Raw genomic sequence first — 20,141 nt, 5'->3', positions numbered from 1 at the left:
AAAGTGACTTGACTTGACTTGAGTTGACTTGAGTATTTGATGAGAGCAAGCCCTATAAAAGCTGATAAAATGAATCTGGAATATGGACTCATGTTATAGAACTGGTGAAAACAAAGCAAGCCTTGGCTGTTGTGTTGTCGTTTTCGGGAAGAGCAAGAGAGACTGCGCTGGGAATTTTGGTGGAAGACTTGAACAAAGATGATGTCATGAATGTGCTAATAAATACACTTGACTCTGAGGTTTTGAAGGAAGAAAAGGATTGGAATAATGAGGCATATTCAGACTTCGACAAAATTTATAGAGACAATTCTAAAAATATGGCTGATGATATTATCAATTTTGAACAAGAGTGCAGTTACATGTGTAAATACAGAATAGAACTTCCTGATGCTGTATTAGCTCTTAATTTGTTGGGTACTGTGTGTCTAGACATAAAAGACAGATAGCGGGCATTAACTGTATGTACAGAACTTACATTTACATCAATGAAATCAGCACTGAAGAGGACTTTTGGAGAAAAGGCCACTAAGACAACAGTCAGAATTAACTTGAGTCAGGAAATGGCATACTTCATTGAGCAGAAACAAGAGTATAGCAAGTGTAGATCCCAGAGTGACCAGACAAGGGTACCATTACCTGGCACAAATCTATTAAACAAGTATGGCAGGAGATTGAAATGTGTGGTTTTTCAAAGTGCTTACTACTGGGCAAGAAACTGCACAGCATCGAACAAGTTAGGCCTAATGCTGAAAATAATAAATCTGAAAATGTAGAAGAGTGCCATATTACATTGTTTGTGAAGGAGTCACTTACTAATGCAGAGACATCTAAGGCAGAGATTTTGATGATAGAGTCCCAAGGATCTGCTGTTACTGACACAGCATGCACACCCAGAGTGTGTGAAGAAAAACGGCCTGAAAGCTATGTAAGTGAATTAGACCAGGATGAAGTGCAGAAATTGGTGAACACAGATACATCTAGTAACAAAGCATTCCAATTTGGAGATGGAAAGATTGTACATTCCACCAAAAGAACGAAAATTCCCGCAAAAATAGGGCAGACAAAATGTTACATCGAAACAGAGTTGACACCAGTGAACATTCCATTACGACTGAGTAAATCTTCCCTAAAGAAAGCAGGAGCAGTACTGGATATGGAGAACGATCAAGCAACGATGTCTCAACACCTCTTGAGCTCACCAGTCCTGGACACTACTGTGTGAACATTCTAGATAAAGGCATCACTGAGAACCAATGTGAGAATGAAGTACTAACTGTCACACGAAACATGGCCACAGATGAGAAATGCAAAGTGCTGCTCAGACTTCACAAGCAGTTTGGACACACTTCAATGATAAACTTCAGAAACTGCTCAGGAGTTCAGGGAACAAAGATGCAGATTATTTTTCCTTTCTAAAACAGATAATTGACAGCTGAAAGTCTCTCCTGCAGTTGGTCTGCACTAGCATCTGAATACAATAAAACAGTAGCTGTAGACCTACATGAATTGGAGCAAGGAGTGTGATATCTCCACATCATTGATGAGTTCACACACTTCAGTGCTGGTAGCACTGTAAATACAAAGAGACCCTCAGAGATAGTAAAAAACTAAATGCATTCCTGGATATGGCAGAGAACTTCAACATCGAAACAAAGTCAACAGTGGCATATAGTCCTTGGAATAATGGACTTCTGGAGTGACACAATCAAACACTTACTGAAATAGTGAAGGTAAAGAAAAACAATGGCTGTGATTGGAACACAGCCCTACACTGGGCCCTTATGACAAAGAATACCATGCACAATGTACATGGCCATAGCCGGTATCAATTGGTGTTCGGCCAGAATCCAAACCTTCCCTCTGTTCTGGTTGACAGATCACTTGCTCTAGAGGGCCCTACAAGGAGTGAATGGGTTGGGAAACATATTTCAGCACTGCATGCATCAAGGAAGGCTTACACTGAAGAAGAGTGTTCAGAGAGAATTCGAAGAGCAGAGAGGACACAGGTCCGTCCTACAAATGACAAATACAACACAGGGGACAAAGTGTATTACAAAAGAGCAGACTGTACAGAATGGAAAGGTCCTGGAGTTGTCATTGGCCAGGATAGAGTTGTGGTATTGGTGAGACATGGAGGTACATATGTGACAGAGCATCATTCCAGACTACGTAAAGCACAATCTGAAAACTATCAGAACTCCATAGAGAATGACACAAAAAATGAAAAGCACTTACCTGACACATGGTCACATGGAACAGAGAGGGATGAGGAGAGTGCAGCTAAGGACACAACAGAGTTGCTCAACAGTGGCATAGACAGTGCTGAAGCCAGTGCAGTTGGGAACTCAATAGAGTTGCCTGAACAGAAATTATCACAAGTGCAAAGACAACATGGAAGTTTCAGCCTTATAATCGGACAAACTATGAGATTTGTAGACCAAAACACTGGTATCTAATACAAAGCTGAAGTCTTAGGACAAGCAGGTAAAGACATTTGGAGAAATAAAAATTGGTACAACTTGAATTACCTAGAACCAGTCACGCTTGCTGGCACTGCAGGGTCAGTCGGCATGTTATGTGTAGACAAATTTCATATAGAATCAAGTATAAAGCAGGCTGGACCATCTGAGAAATATCAAGATGAAGATGTCCTAGTAACTAAAGAGGTGTCGTCTGAATCAGCAAAACAGGATGGAATCAGAAGTTGGAGAAATAATGGAGTGTTTGAGGAAGCTAGAGACAAAAGGCAGTGTCTACAAGAAATCATGTGCCACCCAGCAGGATGCAGCCCACACTGAAGCTGAAGATGAGCAACTTAGGTCAAATATAGATCAGACAAGGTAGGACAGACCTGACATCATGTTTGATGTCTGCAACTCAGTACCAGCACAAAGAATGCCACAGTACAAACTTTACATAAGGCAAACAAGATAGTGCCAGAATTCGATCTGACAAAGTAGCCTTCAACAGCTTGGAAAAGATAGTTCACTGAGGCTCGATGACTCACTTGGAAATCTTCATGATGGGGGTACTCAAGGGGGGCATTTTATAGTACTGATGGGAGAAGAGGGAAGATTTTCACCTCTCTGTTGACAATCAAGTGTTTGATTCATTTTCTTCCCCAAAGATGTCACCTTAAAGCAAATTTATTCACCCTAAATTTAATACTAACTCTAAATTATACTTATACAGGCACAAACTGTGGGTATATATGTAAACTGAAGGGATATCTTGCTCAAAACATGTCTTTATGAAGGGTGATTTTGCAATGACACCCAAGTCTGAGTAACAGACCTGGAGGTACAGCAGTACCCTGTAAGAGACAATCTTCCACTCATTGACCTCAGCAGAAAAAAAAAACATGCATTTGTCAACACTACAGATGATCACCAACTATTCTTAACCTACCACTGTCCCACCAATCTCATTGCTACCATCAGGATGGAGGTACAGAAGCCTGAAGGCACACACTCAATGATTCAGGAACAGCTTCTTCCCCTCTGCCATTAGTTTTTTGAATGGACAGTGAACCCATGAACACTACCTCATTCCTTTTTCTGCACTAGTTTAATATATATATTTATATCTACTGTAATTCTCAATTTTTAATATTATGTATTATATTGAACTTCTGCCACAGAAACAACAAATTTCATGACATATACCAGTGATATTAAACCTGATTCTGATTCTACTCCTTTATCCAGAGTTCAAAGTAAATTCATTATCAAAATACACATATGTCTGCCACAACTATAATGAGCTATTATAGAATACTTCAACCTTAGCTTTTAGTAGCAAAGTGGCAGGGTGGAGATATGTCTCTACCAAAGGTGGTGTCAGAAGTGGTGTCTGCTAGCCTGCAGGGCAAGGTGTATCACCTGCTTAGCCCCCGATCAGGGTCACATGAGGTATGGGAGCAGCTGGCGGATGGTCTTATGAGCAGCTGCTGCATATCAGAAGACCTAGTTATGCGACTAGTAATGCCAGGCAGGCAGTCTCTGTACAGTACCGATAATGGGTGAGGTCACCCATCTTGTAAAGACACTGCCCAGAAGAAGGCAGACCATTTCTGTAGAAAAATTTGCCAAGAACAAGCATGGTGATGGAAAGACCATGATCACTCACATCATGTGACACTTCATAACGACAATGACGGTGTATATGTCACTATATACTACCCTGAGACTCATTTTCTTGTGGGCATTCACAGGAAACACAATAGAGTTAATGAAAAACTACACACAAAGATGGACAAACAACCAATGTGCAACCACTCCTAATATAAAGAACTACTTTTTTCTTTATGTTCTTTCACTGAGATTTCTTCATCTGGATTAGGTTTAGCTTTATTCCCCTTGGGCTTGAATGACCTGCTGACTCCAGTTTCTATTTTCTGTTGCCCCTCTGCTACTGATAGAAATGATAAGGTTCCTTCCAGGCTCCTGGCAGTAGGCTTCTGTAAACATGAGTATGGCGGAGGTTACTTACCATCCTTTGGGAGATTCCTCCACTCAGCACAGTGCAAACCCTTATCATAAATCATAATTAAACTCACATTAATCTTACTAATGTGGGTCACATTCCTGAGGCTATACTGTATGCTAGAAATTGCAAACAGTTGCGTTTTGTATACACATTACGTGAAAGCCTTAATTCTATCTCTCCAATCTGTACAACATTTCCGACACAGCTTAATTGAGAAGTGAAAGCCACGTTGGCGAAATTGGACATGGTCTGTTGAGCTGAAGATGAGCTTGCTTAGAGAACACAAGCTGTACTTCTGTGCTCACTGCGTAATGGAACAGGTAGGTAGGGTCACACAGAAAGCTTTTGGCACGTTGGCCTTCATAAATCAAACTATAGAGTACAGGAGATGGGATGTTGTGTTGAAATTGCATGAGACATTCATTTTGGAGTAAGTACTGTGTGCAGTTTTGGTTTCCACCTACAGGGAAGATGTAAATAAGGTTGAAAGAGTGCAGAGAAAATTTACAAGGAAGTTACCAAGATTGGCGGGTCTGAGTATGCGGAAAGATTGAATAGGTTAGGACTTTTTCCCTTGGAATGTAGAAGATTTGAGAGGAAATTTGACAGAGGTATACAAAATTATGAGGGGTATAGATACAGTAAATGCAAGCAGGCTTTTTTCACTGAGGTTGGGTGGGACTACAACTAGAGGTCATGGGTTAAGGGTGAAAGGTGAAATATTGAAGTTTAAAACAAAGGGAAACTTCTTCACTCAGAGGGCAGTGAGAGTGTGGAATGAGTTGCCAACACAAGGGGCGTAGGCGACCTCAATTTCAATGTTTAGGAGAAGTTTGGATAGGTACATGAATGGGAAGGGTATGGAGGGCTATGGTCTGGCTGCAGGTTGATAGGACTTGCTTTGTTGTTCCACTCCGTGCCTTGCGGCACATCGGGTGGGAACTTTGCTGTATTTTTTTAAATGAGGCTGAGTTGCTAACTCAACATTCAATTCTTACTATTTTATCACCACATTTATTCTTTGTAATCTCTAAAATTTAATAAATAAATAATATTTAAAAAACATTCAATTCTGCATGTATAGAAAGCATGCAAGGAGCTGGCTGCATTCAAACCTGAGGCCATTCCCGTCAAAGTCTGGTGCAGATGTCACTAAACCACCGGCTGGCTTGGGTCAGTGGGAGGAGACAGCTTAAATGGTTTGGCATGGACTAGAAGGGTCAAAGGGGTTGTTTCTGTGCTGTACTTATCTAGGAGTCTGACTCTATTACAACTGCAGTTGGATACGGAAGTAACAAAAAAGGTTATCAGAGTAAGATCTGATGAGTTTGGTACAAGGTGTTAAGTAAGAATGTCATACAAATCTGATTGCCACAGTTAAGCTGACCAACCACAATGTGTTTCATTAACAGATGTTTGAAATTCATACCATCGGCAGTTGTGATTCTACCTCAAGTGCATCCCAGCACATGTCTATATTCACCCTTATCATCATTGAATTGGGATGGTGGGGTGGAGATAAGTCTCTAGTAAAGGAGGTGTAAGGTGCTCCTTCCCTCCACTAGCCTGCAAGTCACCTTTTGACATGGTGTAGCACCTGATTAGCACCCCACCCCAACCCCGATCAGGGTCACTTGGAGCCATGGAAGCAGGTGTTGGATGGTTGTATGAGCAATTGGTGCATATCACAAGTTCTGATTATGTGATCACTGACACCAGGCAGACAATCTCTGAAGAGTACTGATAATGGCTGGGGGTCATCTGTCTTGTAAAGACACTGCCCAGAAGAAGGCAATGGCAAACCACTTCTGTAGAAAAAATTACCAAGAATAATCATGGGTCATGGAAAGACCATAATCATCTATGTTTTAAGACATGGCACATAATGAACAAACAATAATTGAATTAATTTTAACTGTGGGTGGAAAATTCTGAGACTACCGTAGATTCCGGACTACAGAGCGCACCTGATTAAAAGCCGCTGGCTCTAATTTTAGAAAGAAGATCAATTTTGTACTTGTACAGGCCGCACTGGATTTTAGGCCGCACCGGATTTTAGGCCGCACCGGATTTTCGGCCGCAGGTGTCCCACGTTGTAATATGAGATATTTACACAGAAAGATATTACACGTGAGGATTTTTTAACTTTTAATTAAATCCATATGGTAACATAAACAAATACATATTGCAAATGCTTTTTTTCGAACCGTGCCTGTAACGCAGCTACTTTTAAATATACGTTGCGTATACTTTTTTACTGAACAACATTCCAATATCTCCTAACGACTGGTAAAAAATATATATACTGCAGCCTACCAGGAAAAGTTATTGATTGCCTTTAACTTAAAAGCAGCGTTTTCGCTCCGCCGCTCGCCCCCCGCCTTCCCGTTTATCGCAAACCGGCATTTTTCCCACAAGACGCGGCGAAACCGGGTGTGACGTCATAGCATCCCGGGATGTAGTACAGAAAACAAATATAGTTAAAACACTTCTAACTTTAACTAACAAATGAATTACTAAGCGAAAATATTATAAACTAAATAACTGCCATAAAGGCAGCACAATGCTTTTCTTCGAGTGTTTTCCATGTTGATGAGGGTGAGTACAAATGACTGATTTACAATAATTTAATTGTGAAAGTGCGCTTGATTTATCGTACAATTTCATTGGACCTCTGTGAACTACTCATCAATTTTATTGGTCTACTGTTACGAGGCAAAATGTTTTTGGCGGCATGAAAAAAAACCATGCATTAGCCGCTCCGTATTAAAGGCCGCAGAGTTCAAAGCTGTTCAAAATGTGGGAAAAAAGTAGCGGCTTAAAATCCAGAATCTACGGTAGTTAGGTTTCCTTGTAAAACCTATTTTTCTGCAATCAATACATCATGTTAATGAGTTGTTATAGAATATTACAATCTTAGCTTTTAGTAGCAGTGGGTTTCAGGGCCTGACCTGCAGGTAGCATTTTAGTGACTTAACTGAAATCATGGGGGGTACGATAATGTAGTGGCTAGTGCAACACTTTACAGTGCCAGCTGTAAGATCAGGGTTCAATCCCTGCTGCTCTGTTAAAGGAGTTTGTAAGTTCTCCCCATACAGGCTTCCTTTGGGTGCTCCAGTTTCCTCCAACATTCCAAAAGGGGTGCAGTGGTGCTAGAAAGTTTGTGGACCTTATAGAATTTTCTCTATTTCTGCATAAATACCACCTAAAATGTGATCGGATCTTCATGTAATTCCTAAAACTAGATAAAGATGACCCAATTGAATGAATAACACAAAAATTATACTTATTCATTTATTTATTGAGAAAAATGAACCAATATTCCATGCGTTTGTTGGAAAAGGTATGTGCTCCCTATTGCGATAGATGTAACAATGGAAAAGCTTCACTGATTCATATGTTTTGGACATGCCCAAGTCTTGAAAAATACTGGAAGGAAGTATTTCAAACTTTCTCTGTATTTTTCAAAGTAAATTTTAAGCCTAACCCTTTGACTGCCTTATTCGGTATTGTTGGAGGAAAAGATATTATTTTGAAGACATCCGATTTGCACATCTTGGCTTTTATTTCTCTTATAGCTAGGAGGGCGCTCTTGCTTAAATGGAAGGAGATAGTTCTGCCTACTCACGCTCAATGGTTACATGATGTTTTTTATTTATATATATATCATATAACAATTACAGCACGGAAACAGGCCATCTCGGCCCTTCTAGTCCGTGTTACGTCATGCTTAAATTTAGAGAAGATCTGCTGTTCAATTTCTGAATCTAGTCAAGACTTTCAAATATTGTGGGGACTAATTTTGAACTATTTTCAAAACCTTTGATTTGCTGTTAAAGTACAGATGTTGACTAATAACATATTTTACTATATGATAAGGATTTTTTTCCTTTTTTCTTTCTTTACCAAACAGCTTCGATCTTGGTAGGGGGCTTAGATTCTTTTTTTGTATAATAAAATTATCACACTTCAATATTATGATTTGATTTAATTTAATTTACATGAATATAGGGTAATGAGATTGCAAGTGTGATTCAAATATAATGCATTTGGTATTATTTTATCTTTTTTGACTTACAGTATATATCTTCTTGTACTCTGTATTCTTCTATGTAGAAATTAATAAAAATATTGAAAGTGGAAAAAGTATGTGAATCTCTGAGGTAATGCCTTCTACAAAAGTTATTTGGAGTTAGGTGTTTCATTCAATAGGATCAGATTGGAGGTGCCCTGCTCTATAAAAAAGACATATAAAGTCAGGTTACTCAAGGATCTGTTTATGTGGACTATGCCGTGATCAAAACAACTTTTAAAGGATCCTAAAAGAAGAATTGTAGAGATGCATGAAGCAGGAAAAGGCTACAAAACCATTTCTGAAGACCTGAGTGTTCATAAGTCCACAGTAAGAGAAATTGTCTACAAATGGAGGAAACTCAGTACTGTTACTACCCTCCCTAGGAATGGGCATCTTGCAAAGATCACACCAAGAGCATGACATACAATGCTGAAGGAGGTGAAAAACAACCTAAGGGCAACAGCAAGACCTGCAGAAATCTCTAGAACTTACTAAAATCTCTGTTCATGTGTCCACAATAAGAAAAAACTGAACAAGAGTGCTCATGGAAGGACAACATGGAGGAAACCACTGCTCTCCAAAAAAAAACACACTGCTGTATGTCTCAAGTTTGCAAAAGACCACCTGCATGTTCTACAATGCTTCTGGGACATTGTTCTGTAGACAGATGAGACAAAAGTTGAACTTTTTGACAGAAATGCATATTGCTATGTTTGGAGGAAAAAGGGTACTGCACGTTCATACCAAAACCTCATCCCAACGGTGAGCCATGGTGAAACGAGCATCATGGCTTGAGACTGCTTTGCTGCCTCAGGGCCTAGACAGCTTGTGATCATTGAGGGAACAATGAATTGCATCAAGACATTTTACAGGAGAATGTCAGGGTAGCAGCCCGTCACCTGAAGGTTAATAGAAGTTGGAGAATGCAACAAGACAATGATCCGAAAGACAAGAGAACAGTAACAACAGAATCATTTATAAAGAAGAAAATTTGTGTTTTGGAATGGCCGAGTCAAAGTCCTGACCTGATTCCTATGGAAGATTGTGGAAGGACCTGAAGCAAGCAGTTTGTGCAAGCAGTTCACCAACATCCCAAGCTGAAGCAGTTTTGTAAGGAGGAATGGCCCAAAATTCCTCCAAGCCGATGTGCAGGGCTGATTCACAGTTACGGGAAATGTTTGGCTGAAGTTATTACTGTATGAGGGGGGGTCACACCAGTTACTGAAAGCACAGGTTTACATATTTTTTCCAATAAATATATGCAATGTTGGATAATTTTTCTCAATAAATAAATAAACAAGCATAATGTTTTGTGTTATTTATTTAATTGAGTTCTCTTTATCTAGTTTTATGTAGGAATAGAGAAAATTCTACAGGGTTCACAAACTTTCTAGCAGCACTGTGCAGGTTTGGTAGTAAGCTGCAGGATGCTATATTAGTACTAGAAACTGTGGACTGCACTGGTGCCACAAAAAAACAAATTTCATGACATATGTGAGTGATGATAAACCTGATTCTGATATGGGTCTCTATTGTGGACTGAGGAAGGGCTCATGGTTGAGAAAAGGGGAGGGGAGCGGGGAGGGAACAAGAAGCACCAGAGAGGCATTCTGTTGTGATCAATAAACTGATTGTTTGGAATCAAATAACCTTGCCTGGTGACTCAGGGCTGGGTGTATCTGCACCCACACAAATCCTCAGTCCTGGCACTCCTTCGCTGCCAACGTGCCCATACCCTTCCTGCGGTGCTCCACCTTCACCATTCCCAACATCCTTTGCTCCTGCCAGATTTACAAACTCACTCTTTGCTCCATGTTGGTAAATACAGTGCTGTGCAAAAGTCTATGCAATTTCCCCCCCAGAATTACAGTCCTCCATTCAAGGCAACATCCTGGTGAATCTCTTCTGCACTCTCTCTGTTGCTATCACATTTTTCCAGTAGTGTAGCGACAAGAACTATACACAATTGTGTGCACAAGTGTGTTCTAACCAATGGTTTGTACAACTACAATGGGACTTCTCACTTGATACTCAAAGCCATGGCCTCAAGACAAGTGTATCAAATATCTTCTTCACCACCCATCTACCCGTGTCTCCATTTACTGGGAGTTCTGCATTGGACTCCAATGTCCCTCTCTGATCCTAAGATCCCTGAAATTTACTTGATTATTTCCTACTAATATTTGACTTTCCAAAGTGTATTACCTCACATTTGTTTGGATTAAATTCTATTTTTACCTTAAACACTGAGGGAAAAATAATGACTGTTATTTCTATTTTCTTTTCATGAATTGCAGCGGTGACTGTGCTATTAGCTCTAACAAATTAGCAGTGGTGTGAAAATAACCACAAAAGTTAATCATCCGAATAATTGATGCCTTTGCCATTTTTGAATTCAGCTATGTGGAAGTTCATTCCTGTTTGCCAACATGAAATGCACATTATAACTTACTGGAATGTATTTTTTCATCTCTGAAATTTGTTATTATTGAAATCAAAAGATTGTAACTGGTATGGGCTTCAGAAAGGGTAAGATAAGGAAACACACACCAGTCCTCAGAGAGGGATCAGAAGTGGAAAGAGTGAACTATTTCAAGTTCCTGGGTGTCAATGTCTCTGAAGAGTTATGCTGGACCCAACATATCAATGCACCTACCAAGAAGTTATGTCACTGGCTGTATTTCATTGGGAGTTTGAGTTTGTCTTCAGAGACACTCACAGATTTCTACAGATGTACTGTGGAGAGCATTTTAACTGGCTGCATCGCGGTCTGGTATGGAATTGGAGGGGGAGCTACTGCACAGGATCAAACTAAGCTGCTGAGAGTTGTAAACTTAGTCAGCTCCATCATGGGCACTAGCCTCCTTAGTATCCAGGACATCTTCAAGGAACAATGCCTCAAAAAGGAAGCATCCATCATTAAGTACTATTAATACCCAGGTCATGCCTTGTTCTCATTGCTACCATCAGGAAGGAGGTCTGTGAAAAAGTTCTATTCGAAATGGGGACCTTTCTTGTCATATTTTGGGAGTGTTAAGGAATTACCTACTAGTTGAGGGCATCTGATTGTACTTGGGAAGTTGCCTCTCTTTTAACACGCATATGGTTTACGTCACAGGGTGGTTGATGAGTTGTAATATGAGTGTATTCTGGATCATCTGACATGTTGTGGATGTGTGTGGGCCTTCGTCTTGAAGTAGTGTGGGGGTATGGCTGTGAAATGTCTGTACCTGTATTTGTGAATTGTTGTATTGTAAATACATTAGCTGCCATGGTAAGTTCGGGGAGGGTGGGTGAGGGGAGGTTTGTTTAGGGGTAAGATATAAAAGCAAAATGGAGGAAAATGTAACCATTATGTATTCTGTATTGTGTCATTCCTTCAATAAAAATATATTACAAAAAAAAAGGAAGGAGGTACAGAAGCCTGAAGGCACACACTCAGTGATTCAGGAATAGCTTCTTCCCTCTGCCATCAGATTTCTGAAAGGGCACTGAACTCATTAAAACAACTCACTATTTTTTATATCTATTTTTGTACTACTTATTTAATTTAACTATTTTACACACACACACACACACACACACACACACACACACACACACACACACACACACACACACACACACACACACACACACACACACACACACACACACACACACTACAGTATGTTTTTTCTCTATTATTATGTATTGCATTGGACTGCTGCCACAAAGATAACAAATTTCATGACATATGCCAGTGATATTCAACCTGATTCTGATTCTGAAGTAAGTTAGGGTTGTACTTTTCTCATCCATCAATAGAAAACTGTGTATGATTTTGTAAATGCAGTGTAATGAGTAGCCATGACGAATTGCACATTACTGCTACCAACCAACAACATATCTTCACCCAAATCTCCCGAAAAGTATAAACAGTTCTGGCTTGAATCAAAGCTGCCAGCTATTGATAGCAGCTGGGGAATTCGCTTCAAATACTGTACGTGGTGATCCAACCTCCTATGCATGTGAAATATTGCCTACGTACAAAAGAGTTAGAGTTCTGTGGGAGGACGTGCATAGCACAAAGGTAGGAGGGGAGGAGCAAGAAACGAGCAAGAGCAGCTAAAAATGAATAGTTGACAACTTACAAACTAATTTAAGGTTTATTATTCTGAAACTGGTTTGGAGTTGAAGAGGTGACATGGGCCATGTCCATAAATCTCATCTCTCTCTCTCTCTCTTACATCTGGCAGCTGCAGTAGTTCATCTTTAGAAATCTTGACAGAAAAGAGAAGTCACAGTGACGTGTCTGAAGACTGATCAGATGAGGGGATTCTTAAGAAATGCAGGGAAGATGTCTAAACATGCACGGTGGATTATGAAAGCCGCACAGACATTTTTCATTTTATAGAAATGGGAAGGAAAGCAAAACCCTGCCTATCGGGTTTGCCTGCAGCAGCGGAATTCGATATTTTGCAGAACTAACCCTACAATAGAATCCTCTCCTGTAACATCAAATACTGAAGAATACTGATGATTAAACTGTTAAGTTTAGAATGTGCTGCCTGTGGTCAAATTCTCGATTTACCATTGTATGCCCAAGGAATGTAATTCTGGCCGAGGCAAGCAGAAATACTAAAGCCCCTCCAGCCCCATCAACATCTCCAGCCCACTTTCCCATGCCTGACAATAGTGTATCCCCAGGTTTACCGAAGTGAAGGTTGTGAGTCTGAAAAACAAACAGGCTCCTTGTTTTTCTTGGAATTGGAACCAGTTCAGTATTGTCACATGTACCAAGGCACAATGAGAAGTTTAGATTTTTGTGCCCCGCCATACATTACATTTCATCACATTAGTAAATTTCACTAATTATTGTTTATTTATTTATTTTTATTATTTTACTATCAAAGTCCATACATGTCGCAATGTACAATGCTGAGATCCATTTTCTTACAGGAATACTCAGCAAATCTATAGAATAGTAACAGAATCAATGAAAGGGCAACAACAGTGCAGAAGCCAACAAACCACGCAAATGCAAATATATAGTAATAAACAACAAGAACACGAAATAAGAAGATAAAGAGCCCTTACATTGAGAGCATTGACTGCACTGTTGGGAACATCTCAAAGTGAGAATAGCTACCCCATTTTCTTCACACCTGATGGGTGAGGGGCAGTAACTGTTCTTGAACCCAGCGGTGTCAGTCCTGAGGCTCCTGTACCTGATGGAGAGAAGAGAATGGCCGGGGTGGTGGGGATCTCTGATGATGGATGCTGCTTTCTGTTTGTATTTGCAGTTTGTTGTCTTTTGCACACTGGTTGGTCACTCAAATTTGTTCGGTCTTTCATTGATACTATTATGGTACTATTTCTGCTATGGATTTATAGAGTATGCCTGCATGAATGAATCTCAGGATTGTATATGGTGACATACATGTAATTTGATAATAAATGTACTTTGAACGTAGAAAAAGGAAAAGCAATAACAGAATGTAGTAAAAAACACAAAATGCTGGCAGAACTCAGCAGGCCAGACAGCATCTATGGGAGGAGGTAATAACGACGTTTCGGGCCGAAACCCTTCATCAGGTCACCCCTCCTGATGAAGGGTTTCGGCCTGAAACGTCGTTATTACCTCCTCCCATAGATGCTGTCTGGCCTGCTGAGTTCTGCCAGCATTTTGTGTTTTTTATTTATTTCCAGCATCTGCAGATTCACTCGTGTTGCCAACAGAATGTAGTGTTACAGTTACAGAGCAAGTCCAGCAAGAGGTAGACAATAAGGTCCAAGGGCCCATGAGGAGGTACATTCTGAGGTCAAGAGTTCACCTTTAATGAATACAAGGTCCATACAATGGTCAATCAAAAACACGAGAAAGTCTGGAGATGCTGGAAATCCAAAGCAACACATGCAAAATGATCGAAGAACTCAGCAAGTCAGGCAGGATCTATGGAAATAAACAGTCAATGTTTTGGGCACAGTCCCTTTTTCAGGACTGAGGAGGAAGGGGAAGATGCCAGAGTGAAAATGATGGGGGGGGGGGGTGGGAGGGGAAAGAGGCTAGCTGCAAGTTGATAGGTGAAGCCAGGTGGGTGGGTGGGAAAGGTAAAGGGCTGGAGAGGAAGGAATCTGTTGGGGAGGAGAGTGGACCATAGGAGAAGGGGAGAAGGGGACCCAGGGGGTAGTAATAGGCAGGTGAGAAGAAGAAAAAGTTCAGAGTGGAGAATAGAGAAAGGGGAAGGGGATTTGTTCACCAGAGGGAGAAAACGATATTCATGCCATCAAGTTTGCAGCGACTCAGATGGAATATAAGGTGTTGCTCCTCCTCCCTGAGGGTGGCCTCATTTTGGGACAAGAGGAGGCCATGGTGTGACACGTCAGAATGGGAGTGGGAATGCAATTGAAATGTTTGGCTACCGGAAAGTCTCACTTGTGGCGGATGGAGTGGAGGTGCTCCACAAAGTGATCCCCTAATTTACCACAGGTCTCACCAGTGTATAGGGGTCCAGTGCATTGGGAGCACTGGACACAATAGGCAACCCCAGCAGATACACAGATTCACTTGGAAACACTGTTTGGGGCCCTGAATGCAGGTGATGGAGGAGGTGAATGGGCACATTCTCCCTCAACAGTCTTTTAACAGCCAGATAGAAATAATCTTCGAGCATGGTTCTGTATATTTCGCATGCAGTTACTCCAGATTACCTAGTAAATGCAAGGCGAAGCTCATTTGTACTTTAGATAATGAATTAAATGCTCTGTTCCACATTAACAGGTTACATTTCAAAGGGTTTCCTGTCATTCATCACAATTAACACAATGTCAATGTACTGAAAGAACATGAATTTCATTAGTGTGGAGACATCTTGAAACAAGCTTTTTGATGGACTGAAGCCTGTAGTGGAAGAATTTTCAGTTCAACAGTCTGCTGGAGGAGCTCAGTGGGTTATGTGGGGGAGGGGTGGGAAAGGAATTGTCGATGTTTTGGCACTAAACAGTGATTGTTTATTCATTTCCACAGATGTTTGCACAGTAGCGTAGCAATTAGCGCAATACTATTACAGTGACCCAGGTTCAATGACACATATATATTTATATATCTATCTCAGTATGCACTGGGTGGCACAGTAATATAGTGGTAACTATTACAACGCAAACAATCGGGGTTCAATTCCCACCGCTGTTCATAAGGGGCTTGTACGTGTGGGTTTCTTCTGGGAGCTCTGGTTTCCTCCCACAGTCCAAAAATGTGTGGGTTAATAGGTTAATTGATCACATGGGTGTAAATGGGTGGTGTGGCCAGTTACTGTGTTGCAAATCTAAATAAATTGCTGAGTTCCTCCAGCCCTTTGTGTGTGTGTAGCAGCTCCTATTTCCGTTTTCTGTCATTTTGTTTCTTACCTGCAATGGCCTGCAGGCTGGGAATGGCGATGGTGCTGTAAGTGTTAATGTTGCTGCTGCACCATGTGTGAACCTGGGTTTCACCTTCACCCTCGAGCCCTGTGACACCATCCACAAAGTAGGAGCCCCACCGCTCAGACACCACTGGCCACGTACTCTGTCTCGTGCCCTGCGAACAAGATAACAGGGTGATTGACTGACAGTTTTATAAAGCTATTCACAGTATGCTTTAGTTATTTATCTATCAGCAATAAATAAATAAATCATTTAATTATAAAGATGGCACTGAAAAATGGTGACTATTTGCATACAGCTCCAAAGGGAATCATCAAATATTCCCACACTTTGCTGTTTGCATTACTTATTCAACCCCCTTGAAAGCTTTCATGTTTTATTCTTTTACAACATTGAATTACAGTGGATTTAATTTGGCTTTTTTTGGACACTGATCTACAGAGGAAGACCCTTTTGTGTCAAAGTGAAAACAGATCTCTACAAAGTGATCCAAATAAATTACAAAAATAAAACACAAAATAATGTTACAGCTGTATAAGACCTTATTTGGACCCCACTTGGAGTACTGTGTTCAGTTCTGGTCACCTCACCACAAGAAGGATGTGGATACTATAGAAAGAGTGCAGAGGAGATTTACAAGGATGTTGCCTGAATTGGAGAGCATGACTTATGAGAATAGGTTGAGTGAATGTGGCCTTTTCTCCTTGGAGCGACGGAAGATGAGAGGTCACCTGATACAGGCGTATAAGATGATGAGAGGCATTGATTGTGTGGATAACATAGAAAACCTACAACACAATACAGGCCCTTCAGCCCACAAAGCTGTGCCGGACATGTCCTTACCTTAGAACTACATAAGCATACCCACAGCCCTCTACTTTTCTAAGCACTATGTATCTGTCCAGGAGTCTCTTAAAAGACTCTATCGTTTCCACCTCCACTACCGCTGCTGGCAGCCCATTCCACGCACTCACCACTCTCTGCATAAAAAAGCTTACCCCTGACATATCCTCTGTACCTACTTCCAAGCACCTTAAAAATATCCCCTCTTGTGCTAGCCATTTCAGCCCCAGGAAAAGGCCTCTGACTATCCACACGATCAACGTCTCTCATTATCTTGTACACCTCTATCAGGTCACCTCTCATCCTCTGTCGCTCCAAGGAGAAAAGGCCAAGTTCACTCAACCTATTCACATAAGGCATGCTCCCCAATCCAAACAACATCCTTGTAAATCTCCTCTGCACCATTTCTATGGTTTCCACATCATTCCTGTAGTGAGGTGACCAGAACTGAGCACAGTACTCCAAGTGGGGTTTGACCAGGGTCCTATATAGCTGCAACATTACCTCTCAGCTCTTAAACTCAATTCCATGATTGATGAAGGCCAATGCTCTGTATGCTTTCTTAACCACAGAGTCAACCTGCGTAGCAGCTTTGAGTGTCCTATGGACTTGGACTCCAAGATCCCTCTGATCCTCCACACTGCCAAGAGTCTTACCATTAATACTATATTCTGCCATCATATTTGACCTACTAAAATGAACCACCTCACACTTATCTGGGCTGAACACCATCTGCCATTTCTCAGCCCAGTTTTGCATCCGATCAATGTCCCGCTGTAACCTCTGATAGGACTCCACACTATCCACAACACCCCCAACCTTTGTGTCATCAGCAAATTTACTAACCCATCCCAAAACTTCCTCATCCAGGTCATTTATAAAATTCACAAAGAGTAGGGGTCCCAGAACAGATCCCTGAGGCACACCACTGGTCACTGGCCTCCATGCAGAATATGACCCATCTACAACCATCTTGCCTTCTGTGGGCAAGGCAGTTTTGGATCCACAAAGCAATGTTCCCTTGGATCCCATGCCTCCTTACTTTCTCAATAAGCCTTGCATGGGGTACCTTATCAAATACCTTGCTGAAATCCATATACACTATATCTATGGCTCTACCCTCATCAATGTGTTTAGTTACATCCTCAAAATATTCAATCAGGCTCATAAGGCACGACCAGCCTTTGACAAAGCCATGCTGGCTGACTATTCCTAATCATATTATGCCTCTCCAAAAGTTCATAAATCCTACCTCTCAGGATCTTCTCCATCAACTTACCAACCATGAAATAAGACTCAATGGTCTATAATTTCCTGGGCTATCCCTACTCCGTTTCTTGAATAAAGGAGCAACATCCACAACCCTCCAATCCTCCGGAACTTCTCCTGTCCTCATTGATGATGCAAAGATCATTGCCAGAGGCTCAGCAATCTCCTCCATCGGTTCCCACAGTAGCCTGGGGAACATCCTGTCTGGTCCCTGGTGACTTATCCAACTTGATGCTTTCCAAAAGCTCCAGCACATCCTCTTCCTTAATATCTACATGCTCAAGCTTTTCAGTCTGCTGCTAGTCATCCCTACAATCACCAAGATCCTTTCCGTAGTGAATACTGAGGCAAAGTATTCATTAAGTACCTCTGCCATCTCCTCCGGTTCCATACATACTTCTCCACTGTCACATTTGATTGGTCCTATTTTCTTTTTACATACTTGTAGAATGGCTTGGGATTTTCCTTAATCCTGTCCGCCAAGGCCTTCTCATGGCCCCTTCTGGCTCTCCTAATTTTATTCTTGAGCTCCTTCCTGCTCGCCTTGTAATCTTCTAGGTATCTATCAATACCTAGGTTTTTGACTAAATTTAAAACAGTCTTTTTACACCATGGTTCCTGTACCCTACCATCTTTTCCCTGTCTCATTGGAATGTATCTACGCAGAACCCCACATAAATATTCCCTGAACATTTGTCACATTACTTCCGTATGTTTCCCTGAGAACATCTGTTTCCAATTTTTGCTTCCAAGTTCCTGCCTGATAGTCTCATATTTCCCCTTACTCCAATTAAATGTTTCCCGAACTTGTCTGTTCCTATCCCTCTCCAAAACTAAGGTAAAAAAGATAGAATTGTATTCACTATCTCCAAAATACTCTCCCACTGAGAGACCTGACACCTGACCAGGTTCATTTCCCAATACCGGATCAAGTACAGCCTCTCCTCTTATAGGCTTATCTACACATTGTGTTAAGAAACCTTCCTGAACACACCTAACAAACTCCACCCCATCTAAACCCCTCACTCTAGGGAGATGCCAATCAATATTTGGGAAATTAAAATCTCCCAACACAACAACCCTGTTATTATTACTCCTTTCCAGAATCTGTCTCCCTATCTGCTCCTCAATGTCCCTGTTACTATTGGGTGGTCTATAAAAAAACACCCAGTAGAGTTATTCCTACTCCTAACTTCCACCAACAGAGAGCCTAAAGACAATTCCTCCATGACTTCCTCCTTTTCTGCAGCCTTGACACTATCTCTGATCAGCAGTGCCATGCTCCCATCTCTTTTGCCTCCCTCCCTGTCCTTTCTAAAACATCTAAAGCCTGGCACTTGAAGAAACCATTACTGCCCCTGAGCCATCCAAGTCTCAGTAATGGCCACAACATCATAGCTCCAAGTGCTGATCCACACTCTAAGCTCATCTGCTTTATTCATGATACTCCTTGCATTAAAATAAATACATCTCAAACCATTGGTCTGAGTGCGTCCCTTCTCGATCACCTGCCTATCCTCCCTTTCGCACCGTCTCCAAGCTTTCTCTATTTGTGAGCCAACCTCCCTTTCCTCTGTCACTTCAGTTCAGTTCCCACCCCACAGCAATTCTAGTTTAAACTCTCCCCAACAGCCTTTGCAAACCTCACCAACAGGATATTGGTCCCCCTCAGATTCAAGTGCAACCCGTCCTTTTTGTACAGGTCATACCTGCCCCAGAAGAGGTCCCAATGATCCAGAAATCTGAATCCCTGCCCCCCGCTCCAATCCCTCAACCATACAGTTATCCTCCATCTCATTCTATTCCTATACTCATTGTCACGTGGCACAGGCAGTAATCCCCATATTACCACCTTTGAGGTCCTACTTCTAAACTTCTTCATAACTCCCTGTAGTCTGTTTTCAGGACCTCTTCCCTTTTCCTACCTATGTCATTGGTACCAATATGTACCACGACCTCTGCTTGTTCTCCTTCCCACTTCAGGATATCATGGACGTGATCAGAAACATCCCGGACCCAGGCATCTGGGAGGCAAACTACCATCCGCGTTTCTTTCCTGCGT

The 20,141-nt window shown here is 41.4% G+C and overlaps 1 protein-coding gene across 1 annotated transcript in view; it reads right to left on the bottom strand.

Moving 5' to 3' along the window:
- The window catches only part of nt5dc1 (5'-nucleotidase domain containing 1), a 611,704-nt gene that overhangs the window by 11,178 nt on the left and 580,385 nt on the right, over window positions 1–20,141 (bottom strand). Inside the window, exon 11 of the mRNA XM_073057433.1 lies at window positions 15,953–16,121. Coding sequence (XP_072913534.1) covers window positions 15,953–16,121 — 169 coding nt within the window. The remainder of the gene's footprint in view (window positions 1–15,952; window positions 16,122–20,141) is intronic.

The sequence above is a fragment of the Hemitrygon akajei genome, chromosome 9 (assembly GCF_048418815.1).
Source record: "Hemitrygon akajei chromosome 9, sHemAka1.3, whole genome shotgun sequence".
Taxonomy (NCBI): Eukaryota; Metazoa; Chordata; class Chondrichthyes; order Myliobatiformes; family Dasyatidae; genus Hemitrygon; species Hemitrygon akajei.
The sequence above is the reverse complement of the archived record's forward strand: the minus strand, read 5'-3'. Positions and strand labels throughout refer to the sequence as shown.